Raw genomic sequence first — 12,327 nt, forward strand, 5'->3', positions numbered from 1 at the left:
TTTAGAACTTCACATCTCAGCTTTATCCATCCACCCATGTGCCTTTATATAGTGGCAAACACTTTATTAATGAAATGCCAACTGCATCACCATTCCTCTGTAGATCTTGCCCCATGTACCTACATATTTTTATTATTATTTGTAAACATAAATAAAATGGCCTTCAAGTATTTTGGGGTTTGCTTGTAGCAGCATTCAAGTATGGGGACTTGTACATTTTGCATTTGTGAAACACGTGGTTATCTATCATCAGGAACCCCATGCTGCATTTGCCATCAAGTTACGACATTCTGTGATGAGCAGCCTTCAAACGTCTGTCCTTCAACTCCTGTTCAAGACAGACTAGAGTGATTCAAAATGCTGTCTGGTTATATGAGCAAGTTCAGCATTTTGATTCTAATAAGGAGTGGCCGAGCTATATCTGACAAAAAAAAGGTCAACTTATGTCACAATATCTTCTGTTTCCACCTCCCTGAAGTAGATTTTTTTTTAAGAATCAGTTTGTCTCCCCTTTTATCTCCTGTGAGCAGTGACATTCTAGGCATCCTATACCCTCCTGGAACTTGCTCGTTTCATTCCTCTAGGGCAAGCAGGATATTTCATCTTAAAGAAACAAAACAATTGTAGCCTTTGCTGAAATCTGCACGCTCGCCTTTTATCAGATGGCCTTGCCTGCTGGTAGATGATCTTTGTCCTCTACCAGCCTAAGGACATTTTCTGCATTGGTACTGACACCAGGCCAAGCCTGGCTAACTCAACCGAATATTTGATTTGCTCAGCATCTGGAGGTGTTGCTGGAGTCAATTTTTACTTCAATGAACTCTCCAGCCATTTGAGGTTCTGGATTTCCCTGTAAAGAAAAACTAAAGGCATATCTGTAAGACCACATACCTTCAACACAATGAAAGGCAGACAATTAGTATGCAATTATTTTTGCTTCTTTACAATTCATATAATAGGCATTAAAACATTGTCATTACAAATTTATAGGGTAACCTTAGGTTTACAAATTAATTCAGCAAAATTTGGGACTATTATGGAGCTAGATAGTGTGAAATTTTAAATTTTATTTCAGGAAGTATTAAAGTGGTAAGGTGCATAGTGACGACAACTCTTAACAAAAAGGTCTTTTCAAGGAGTCATCGTACAGGAAATTCATGCATAGATTCTACAAGTCGAGAAGGGTTTAACACAAAAGTAGTGGCAATGAGACTGAAGCAGGCATTCCCACAATCTTTAATGACCTTGGTGACTAGAGAATCAACAAGCAACTAACTACCTGGTTCCATGAAGTCATAATCTCATCAGATCAAGTACATTGGATAGGGTCAGCCACAACTTAAAAGTTTGTCCCACTGCATTGACTTTAAACACATAACCAAACTGACACTTCCAGTGCTAAACTGAAGGAGTACTGCAATATTACAAGTGCCTTCTGTTAGGTAGGACATGAAGCCTTGGTCTTGACATACAAATTTAATACAATCCCACAGCAATATTTTAAAGAGCAGGGGAGTTCTTCCCATTGTCATCGCCAGTAGGTATTTTAATCATCATTAGTGAAAATGGATTATCTGCTCATTATCACATTGTTTGCACGAATTTGCTATGTCCAGATTGTTGAAATCAGAAGCAACATTTCTAAAAAAAAATCTTAATTAACCTAAACTTTGGTAGCCCAGATGTTGTGAACTGAACTGTATCATTTGAACAGTATGGTGGCATAGCTGATAGAGCTGTTGCCTTACACTCCAGTGAGGGAGGGTCAATCCTGACTTCCGGTCTTGTCTGTGGAGTCTGCAAATTTTCCCTGTGATCACATGCATGGGCTTCCTCCAGACAATACATTTTCCTTCCCAAATCCCATAGATATGGGGCATGGTAGTTAAATAATCACCATGAATTGGTCCTAGTGTGTAGCATGTCTTTTTGTGTGAGACAGGGTTGTTGATGGGAATCGGGGAGAATTTTTTTAAAATCTTGATTACGATAGGGTCAGTGTTCCAATGGTTCTTGTTTCACAGTGGGCCAAAGGCCCTGGTTCTGTGCAGTAAAATTGCAAGTTGGCTTTTAAGGTGTTATTGTTCATTGCCTGGACTGACATTTATTTTTAACAATAGAAAATGTATACTCTCCAGCTGGCAGGTAGAAGAGAAAACTACACGTATAGACTTTGTCCAAAGTATAGTTTAAACTGCTGAGTGCTGGCCATTTAACAGCAGCAGGGAGGACAGCAGAACAGAGGCACCCTTGTCATAACCTACATTAATTTTTCAGTCAGATACTGATTAGTTATTTGGGTAGGAACTCCAAACTTGAGGCACTCTGGCACTAATTCTTACATCCATACCTACTGCTACAGCTGAGGGCAGTTCAACCAACACAAAGCAAAAAATCTGGATATTTCATACAAAATAGTGCATTAACCTGGTGATTGTACACCACCAAAAGCCAATAACCAACAAGTCCTTGAGGGACAGAAAACAATCACCTATTAACTTATTCCCCATAGTTAGTGCTAATTCTGCTGTAAAATGACAAAGTGGATTTGACTCCAGCATTGAAATTCATTATGCTGAAGTCAGTAGAAACAATTTGTGAGAACAGATGACTGCATCAATGCAATTATAAACCATGTTTAGCTCAACAATGGGTAATAAATTTCTTGACATAAAAACAATAAAAAAAATTAGATTTCCACTTCATCTTTAACACAGTAAAACACCACCAAGTTCTTCACAAAGGGTTATTCAAATAAGATTTGTTTCATAAAGTGATACTAAGACCTGGTTAAAATGGCAGGCTCTGAGACAAGAATTAAAGGTCAGGAGCAAGCTGGAAATGTTTAGGTGAGGAATTATTTATTTTGGGGTCAGGGCAGTTGAAGGCACAGCCACCAATAGAAGTCAGAAGTGGGGGTAAGTAGAAATCACACATTAAAGGATTACAGGTTACAAAGATGGGGAAGGATGGGCCATGGAGGGAGTGGAAAATATAATTCATATAGACAAAGAAACTTTTTCTCAGAACTGAAGACACTGAAGCATATAGTCAGCGAATGCCCACATCAACAGAAGACCACTGACTATTTAAACAAGACATGACATACATGGACCTGAACATAGCTAAGCTGCAGTGACCACAGTAGTTTAAGGGGAATATTTTACTTTTAAATTAACATAAGGGTGTGCAAAATTAAAATCTGTTCAATCATATATTTATTGAGGAATGATAAATAACCTGGTTAAGCATCAAAATGTTCATTCACTGGTTTCGGTTCCCAGATAGTTCAGTAAAAGTCCTGGCCACAAGTCCAAAAGAAATTCACATCTCAATATTTTACACCCATTTTTTCCCGGTACAGTGGTTTGATTTGTAACTGGCAACTAGCATCTGAGAGGGAAGCCAGATTAAGTTTAGCTGGCAGAAGTCAAGCTTTGAAACTTGTCCCTCAGGTTCTTCACCAGGCCTTGCTGGGTTAGATCTGTCCTACTGCTAAGTTGGCGCATCTCCCTCCTTGGCTCTGGTTGCTGAGTGCTGGAGGTCAGCTTCTCTACTCCTCCATAACTCCGCTGTTTGGCCTTTGGGTTAGAAATTCCCTGTCTCCTGTCCTTGTCTTCACCTTCTTGCCTAGATTTATATTCTTCCGATTCTTGGTAAGCCCTGCACCTTTCCATGACTGCTCGAATCGAGATTTTCTCTCGGGATGTTGGAGAGCTGATCTGGACATATCCCTCATCATCACTGCTGTTGTCCTTAGCGACCTGCTCCTTCCTATGAATACTCCAACCATCACCATCACATGGCAATTTCTCCATGATTATGACTTTCTGATCATCTAGCAGTAACTCTGAAGAAACGTAGTGGGTTGCCTCCAGGCATTTGGTAGAGTGGCAGAACTTGCACTCTGAACTGGAACTTTGGTCAGTGCATGTACAGTCCAAGGGAGTAGTCCGTGAACATGTTGCGTGGTTATTGGAAGAGCTCCCGGGAGCCTCTTTCAGGAGATACTGGATGGAGGAATCTGAATGCAACATTTTCCTGGGCACGGTGTCAGAACCTGCTCGTTTCCCCATTGTGCTAGCAGGGCAGAGGCCAGGTTTGGATTTGCCTCTTTTTTCCAACAAACCAGAATGGGACATTCTGCCTTCCATCATTCCATTAGGCATGGACAAGCTCTTGGAAAATCGGCCCAACTTTGCACAGCAACTTTCAGGTGGCTTGAAGAGGTTTGTTCTGGCTACCCTCAATATAGAATCCTTTGTGACTTGATCATGCATAGAGGTATACTTGGAACGGAGCTCCCGAACATCAGGCCATGGAAATGTTTCCGCCTCAGTAGGGCTCAGTGGTCTCAACTGGGGCCTCACTGGAGGAGTTATTAGACTGAAAACAGTACGTCTGGGTGAAGTGATCTTGGTGGAAGGAGGAAGAGATGTTTGCAAATACTTATTTGGCGAGTCAGCATCAGGTTCTTGCATTAATGCAGCCAATGGGACTTGCCCTTGGATAATAACTTGGTCATAGAGAGGCAAAGATGGTGATTCCTTTGGCTTATCTGCTGGAGGTTAAACAGAAACAAGTAATTAAAAATTATTCACAAGAGATTCTGTGGATGCTCTAAATTTTGAGCAACACACAGAACAACTCCCCTCAGTCCCTCCCCACACACACCTTCATTTTCCCTCCATTCTGGTGGTCCTCTCACCCCTTTCTCTTCCCCTCACCTACCATCGTGACCTGCCCATCACCTCCCTTTAGTATGTAACATGCCTCCCTTTATTCCCTGGTCTACTGGTTCTGCCTTTTGCCTATCACTTCCCAGATCCTCACATCATTCCCTTTTATCCTTTCTCCCCCCCTCACTTGGTCTCATCCATCATCTGCCAATTGATACACCTCCCCTTCCCCTCACCTTCCGACGTCTCCCTTTCCAGTGCTAATGCAGGATCACAACCTGAAACAGCATTAGAAACAGATAGTGGTAGATATGTAGAATGATTGCTGGAGGAAGTGGTGGAGCCAGATAAGATCACTATATTTAAGAGGTACTTAGAAAGGCAAGACATAGAAAGATGGGCAAAATTTCTGACTAAAGGGCTCACGTCTGTGCAATGTCTCTTAAGTCTCTGGTCCATTGCTGGCTCACCAATACCTGCCTCAACAACCTACCATCCTCACCTTTGTGTTCATGTCTCTGCACCTCTCCAGCCTTCCACTTCTTGGAGATCTTTATGTTCCTACAGCTGACACTATTACAGTGGTTGCTTCTAGATGACCATGTGAGTTCTATCCTTAACCCTGTCCAATTCTCCACCTCCCTTATAGTCCACCTTGAATAATCCACATTCTGCCCTTGTATTTCCTTCCACCTTAAACACAGTATACACGCATCTTCAATGAAAAGCAATATATTGGCAGATGCTGGAAATCTGAAAGGCAAACAGCAGATGCTGGATAGTCTTAACAAGTCAGAGGGAATCTGTGGAAAGAGAAGTTCTCAATGTTCCAGGACCTTGATGCTTCATCAGAATAGAGAGAGGAGGATGCAAGTGTGTTTTCAGTAGAGGATGGTGGATATGTACATAAAAGGTAATGTCTGTGATATCATGTCAAAATAGCTTAACAAAGCCAGTTACCTGTACATTAAGCTTCCTGGTCTGTGTAATGCATTATTAAAGGTAAGGTGGTGAGAACTGATTAGCCAGCTAGATTTACACAAGTAGGCTATGGAAAACTGAAATAACATGATATACATGTTAATGAGAAATGCTGGAAAAGCAACTTGTTGACTGGTACAAAAAAAATTCATTGTAATGAATTTTAAGCTATGTATGTATAGACCTGGACCTACCGCCCTATCGCCATAATAGTTCTACAGCAGATGTAATTTCACTGGGTCTTCACTTGGCCTTTGATCACCTGGATAACAGCAATACTCTACATGAGGCTGCTGGTTATTGATTACAGCTCAGCATTCAACTCCATCATACTCTTAGTACTAATCAACAACCTCCAAAACTTGGCCCTCTGCAACAGGTTCCTAGACTTCCTCATCGGGAGATCATAGTCAGTGCAGATCAGAAATAACATTTGCTCCTCGCTGACAATTAACACCGGCGCACCTCAAGAACGTGTGTTTAGCACCCTGCTTTACTCTCTCTACACCCATGATTGTGTACATAGGCACAACTCAAATGCTGCCTATAAATTTGCTGATAACACAATTATCGGCAGTATTTCGGATGGTGACAAGGAGGTGTACAAGAGTGTGATAGATCAGCTGGTTGAGTGGTGTCTAACAACCTTGCACTCAGTGTCAGTAAGACCAAGGAATTGATTGTGAACTTCAGGAAGGGGAACCCAAGAGATCTAGGGATCAGAACTGGAATGGGTGAGCAGTTTCAAGTTCCTGGGTGTCATCATCTCCAAAGACCTATCTTGGGCCCGACACATTGATGCACTTGCAAAGAGGACATGACAGCAGCTATATTTCATGAGATTTGGTATGTCACCAGACTTGCAAATTTCTACAGATATACTGTGGAGAACATTCTAACTGGTTGCATCGAAGTTATTATGGGGGGGGGTAACACTGCACAGGATTGGAAAAAGCTGCAGAAGGACATCTTCAAATGGCAATGCCTCAGAAAGGTGGCATTCATCATTGAGAACTCCCTTCATCCAGGACATGCCCTCTTCTCATTGCTACCATCAAGGAGGAGGTACGGGAGCCTGAAGACACACGCTCAACATTTTAGCTTCTTCCCCTCCGCCATCAGTTTTCTGAATTGAGAATGGATCAATCCATATTCCTCACTATATACTCTGCATATATTTCTTATTGTAATTTATATATTTTAAAAATATGTATTGCAATGTACTGCTGCCACACATTTCACAACATATGCCAGTGATATTAAACCTGATTCTGATTTAGAAAGTCTACAAAATAAGAATGGAAAATAAATGTGTACCCACCAGCAGCAACTATTTCCTTCTCATCTTCCTGAACCGTTACCAGTTTTCTGACTTCACTGCCCCGTTCCTCTTCCTTCTCCTGTGCCACCTCCAGCAGACTGCCTCTCTTTCTGACCACTGGCTTGGTGTTCTTAATTCTCTGACTGTATATCCTGGCCAGCTGGTAGACCTTGGTCTTCATCTTCTCTGTCACCTCTCTCAGCAGTTCTTCACCCTGTGCCTGGGCCACCTGTGGTCTTGTGATTGGAGTGCGGTGATCACAACTCAGATTCTGAGTTAGGTCGGAACCGGAATCCGGTAGTGGTGCACATTCATCTTCAGAGCATTTACGTTTCTGGACGCATAATGGCGTTTGAGGACGTGGAACATATTCTTTGGCTTGGTTGCCAACCTCACTCACTGATGCATCATTTAGTCTTTCTTCCAAGCCACTTTCTCCAGTAGGCCTTGCTTGAGAGGTTATGGGAGACACTTCTGGAATAGCACTTAAATCACCATCTTCCAGAATAACTAATGGCTCGTTGAAATCTTGACATAAGTTACTTCTAACACTGCTGAGTTGTTTTGTTTGAGATTGTTTGGGGTCCTTCTCTTCAATTTTCTTTGGATTCTCTGAGTTATTCTCAAAAGACTCAAACCCTTGTACTGTGTCATGTTTCTGTTCTGCTCCCTTTGGAGACTTTGTGGCAATATTTGACATGTTTTCCATCTCTTGCCAGATCTTAATCATGTCCACGGGTGATCGGAATTCACTCTCTGTAATTGGGTTCTGTTCACCAGAACTGGGCTCCTTCGAGAAGTCCAAAGGTGGCTTTCCTGCCAAAGGATCATTTGATTCTGGCTGCTGTTGTTCTAAGGCCCGGACTGGCTCCATAGGTGAGTGAGCATCTCTGCAGGAGCTCAGGTTTGGAAGGTCCTGCAAAGCCCTGACCGGAGGGTCATTCCTCCGGGGAACAGCCACATTAGAAGATGCCAGTCGTCTTCTTAAGGTGGCCTGTCGCAGATCCTCTTCCTTGTTTTGACCATTTAACTTGGACACAGAGTTCCTGACCAGACCCGCTGGGATGTAGGTCAGGCTTTCTCTCCTCTTGATGCTAAAATTGGCGTCTTCATGCTCTGCATTGTCATAGTAACTTTTAATCTTCTCAATGAGCAGCCGGTCCTGCCTGGAGAGGGTGGAATCCCTTCTCTTAGGAGCGTTCCGATCAATGTCCAATTCCATCTCCTCCTGGCCTTTTAAGACAGACTCCTCAGACAGGCTTCCCTCCTCTTGGCCATTGCTGCCCCAGAAAGCGTCACTTGGCCGCCATTCATCATGCGTGCCCCTGTTCCGCGATGTTTTGTCACTGCTTTCGAGGCTACTTTGCCTGTTGGTCACCTTTGGTGACACACAACTATAGGAGCTGCTGTCGTCGTTCACCAAGCTGTTGCACCTTGACGGGCTGTTCAGGAAATGCTCTGCAATGAGGCTAGCCTGCCCCAGCACCGAAGGAGGGAGGATGCTCTGGGAATCCCGCTCCTGCTCCTCCTCTGAGGAGTCTTCGCTGCTGAAGTGCTTTGGCTCATCGCCCACCTCATTGAACGGGCATTCTGCAGCAGAACCCACAGTTCCCTGCTCGGGGCCGCCTAGATCTGCATCAGTCACCTCCGGGACCTCGTCTGCTCCCTTGGTTCCCTCCGGACTGTGAGTAGCCTCGGTGTCCGACTGCATTTCCTCGAGGGCAGACTGGCAGGCCTCCGTGACAATCTGTTGAATGGACATCGGCTCCACGTCGGGGGTGACCTGATGGTTACAAAAACGTGGCAATGTTAAATAAGGTCAACAAAAACAGATCTCCAGGAGATGCCGGAATCTGGAGCAACAAGCATCCTGCTGCAGGAACTCAGTGCATCAGGCAGCATCCGTGGAGGGAAACAGTTGAGACCCTTCCTCTGGACTGAAAGAAAGAGGGGAGGTGGCCAGCGCAGGAAGCTGGAGGGTAGGTGTGAGGCAAGGTGATAAGTAGATTCAGGTGAGAGTGAGAATGACATCAAAAGCTGGGAGGTGTTAGGTAGAAGTGACCAGCCTATAACCCCTTAACTATTGCATATTATAAAGTACAAGAAGAACTTGATCATTCGGTGAAGTGAGCCCAGGATTGGCAAATGGATTTCCAGTACAAATATGTAGACGATGATTTTGGAATATCAAGCCAGTATAGGACTTTTACTACAGCACTAGCGAGTGTATTGGAGCAGAGACACCTAGGAGTACAAGTGCATAGTTCAGAGAAAGCAGCATCACAGCTAGACAAGTGAAGGTGTGCTGGCCTCCATCAGTCAGGGGCACTGAATGCATGAGCTGAGACAATTATGTTGCTTTTGTACAAGTCACTTGGAGTACTACGCACAGTTTTGCTCTCTCTCTTAACTGGAAAAATGTGGTTAAACTGGAAAAGGTGCACAAAAGATTTATGAGGATATTCAATCACAAACAAGAGAAAATCTGCAGATGCTGGAAATCCAAGCAACAAACAGAAAATGCTGGAGGAACTCAGCAGGCCAGGCAGCCTGCTAAGTTCCTCCAGCATTTTGTGTGCGTTTATGAAGGTATTGCCAGGATTCGAAGTCAGGGTTACAGGGAGAAGTTGACCAGGCTAGGTCTGGATTCCTTGCAATGTTGGAGAACGAAGGGCAACATTATCAAAGTGTTTAAGATTTATGAAAGGTATAAATAATGTGGATGAATACAGTCGTTTCTCCACACTAGGGGCCATGGGTTTCTGATGAGCGGGGAAACATTTATAAGTGACCTGAGGGGCAACGTTTTCACGCAGAACGCTGAGTATACGGACTGAGCTGTCGGAGGAAGGGGCTGAGGCAGGTACAAGCACTTGGATAGGTTCGTAGAGGGAAACAGGCTGAATTGTGACTGCTCGGATGGGCACTGTGTTTGACACAGAGCCACTGGGTTGAGGAGCCCGTCCTCTTGCTGTATTGCTCTATGACTCTATGATAGTGAAGCTATCATGCAAGTGCCTATCCAATTTTTTTTTAAGTAATGGGCTCATTATGCAAAGGCCTGACCTATAACCCTGAGGCCATGGATACAAACATGGGAATTCGGGGTGCCTGGAGGCCACTGAACATGCTCCACCATTAAAAACGTGGCTGCACTGATTGTCAGCTCGTCCACACATTCCCCCCTACTCCAGCAAACTTTCGCCCCTTGCTTATTAAGAACCTACCTACTTCTTTTTGGGCTGTCAGGGAGGTGACTGAGGCAGATAAATAACATTTAAAAGACATTTGGACAGGTAAGTGGAGAGAAAAGCTTTAGAGGTATTTAGGCCAAACGTAGGCAAATGGGACTAGCACAGATGAAGATCTTGGTTGCCATGGCCCAATTAGGCCAAAGATGCAATGCTGCACACTCTATGACTTTGCCTTGAAAATATTTAGACATTGCCTCCACTGCCCTTTGTAGTAGTGTTCCAAAGACTCATCCCTCAGAGTGGTGGAATTGATGGGGTGGGGGTTGGTTAATCATCTCCATCTTAAATGAACAATTTATTCTTAAACAATTCAACTATCAGCTCAGTACTTCAAGAATATGAATACACTATAAAGAAAATGGCATTTAAAAAATGTTGGTTGGTATCAGATTATTGCAGAAGTTATTAACATCATCTAAGGATTGAAAGATGCTGCCAGCATTTATCATGGTTTACTGCTGAGTCCAGTCCCACCACCAGACTGGTCACCTGAACTGCTCTCTGAAGTGGCAAAATTAACCAGTTATTCGGACATGATTCAAAAGGAAGTGTGTGGAAGCAAGTGAGATTTTAAATCTTTCTCTTCAGTTTTTACTGGGGAGAAGACAATGGAAGTTAAGAAAATGAGGGAAACGAGTGATGTCTAGGACCACATGCAAGTGAGCAGAGATGAGATACTGGAGGCCTTAAAGTTCATTAAGGTGGATATATGGACTGTAGCAAGGCCTTTGATAATGGTCTGGAAGGTTAGCTTGCATGGAATCCAGCAGAGCAAATTGATTAGATCCATAACTGGCTCCATCGGTGAGGCCGTACTTGGAGTATTGTGTACACTTTTCGTCACCTTCTTACAAGAACAATGTTATTAAGCTAGAAAGATTGCCAAAAAGATTTACCAGAATGTTTGGACTTGGGGACCTGAAGTGTGGTTATGTAGACTAGGACTTTATTCCTTGGAAGGTATGATATTAAAAGGTGACTTGATAGTGATATATAAGATCATGAAGGTCATGGACAGGGCGAAAGCACAAAGTGATATCCCCAGGGAAGAGGTGTGGAAAAACAAGACAGCATAGGTCTAATATCAGAGGTGGAACATTTAAAAGGAATATCAGAAACAGTTTCCTCACTCAAAGGGTGGTGCATATTTCGAATGAGCTGTAAAAGAGTGGTGGAGGTGGGCACAGAAGCAATGTTTAAATGCCATCCTGATAACTACATGGATACAACAGATTTTGAGGACTATGGGCCAAATGCAGGAAGATGGGACCAGCTTGCTGGGCAACACACTCAGCAGAGTTGAGTTGGGCCAAAGGGCTCTTTCCATGCTGTATGACTCTATGATGGCCCAGTACAATTTTCTTCCAGCAATCAGGGAAAAAATACCTCTTCCTAAACCATCTTAGTCTAACACCTCATTATGAGGGCGGAATTGTTCTGATCAAGTTCCTCTGAACTAGCTGGAGATGCTTTACCGAGCCAAAGCCGCTAAAGAAATGTGAAGTGTTGTGGTTGCAGAGGCATCAGAGGCTGCTTGCAAAGTTTCAGCAAGTCCATTTGAATTAGCCAATGGTCCTGGTCACTATCCAGCAATCGTTGACGATAGGAATAGGGTTGTACAGCACAGGAAACAGGCCCTTCGGCCCACCATGTCTATGCTGACCGATGTACAGAGTAACCTCAGGACTGCAACACTTGACATCTCAGTCTGTGATGTTTTCTTCTGAAACTCTCTCTGGGGAGAGACCTCAGAGTAGGTAGCTCACTTTCAGGACGTTCACCTCTAGATCACAAGGCTGTGGGTTAAATCCCATTTCAGCATCGTGAACATAAAAATCTAGGTCTGACATTTCAAAAGCAGACTGGTTACTACATTATACTTAAGAAGAAAAATAAAGGCAAGGTACAGTCATTGCTGCCGCTCATCTTCTCCTCACTTTGCTTCCCTCTGAGGCAGTTACGCGGAAATGGTTGAATGTGTAGAGTGGTGGGCTTTCTTTGCTTTGCTTGGAGTGATTCCTTCCAGCAAATCCCCATGGAGTGGATCACAGGGGGCCAAGTCTTAATCTGTTTCAAGGTAAGCAAAGCATTT

General features: G+C 43.5%; 1 protein-coding gene across 1 annotated transcript in view; it reads right to left on the reverse strand.

The window, feature by feature from the left end:
• Positions 1-961: 961 nt before the first annotated feature.
• LOC140193710 (pleckstrin homology domain-containing family G member 3-like) overlaps positions 962-12,327 on the reverse strand; it is a 171,543-nt gene continuing 160,177 nt past the window's right edge. The window contains exons 18-19 of the mRNA XM_072250911.1: positions 6,982-8,764; positions 962-4,561 (exon numbers count right to left, since the gene is read on the reverse strand). Coding sequence (XP_072107012.1) covers positions 3,417-4,561; positions 6,982-8,764 — 2,928 coding nt within the window. The 3' untranslated portion in view covers positions 962-3,416. The remainder of the gene's footprint in view (positions 4,562-6,981; positions 8,765-12,327) is intronic.

This window comes from Mobula birostris, chromosome 1 (assembly GCF_030028105.1).
Source record: "Mobula birostris isolate sMobBir1 chromosome 1, sMobBir1.hap1, whole genome shotgun sequence".
In the NCBI taxonomy this organism is placed as follows: Eukaryota; Metazoa; Chordata; class Chondrichthyes; order Myliobatiformes; family Myliobatidae; genus Mobula; species Mobula birostris.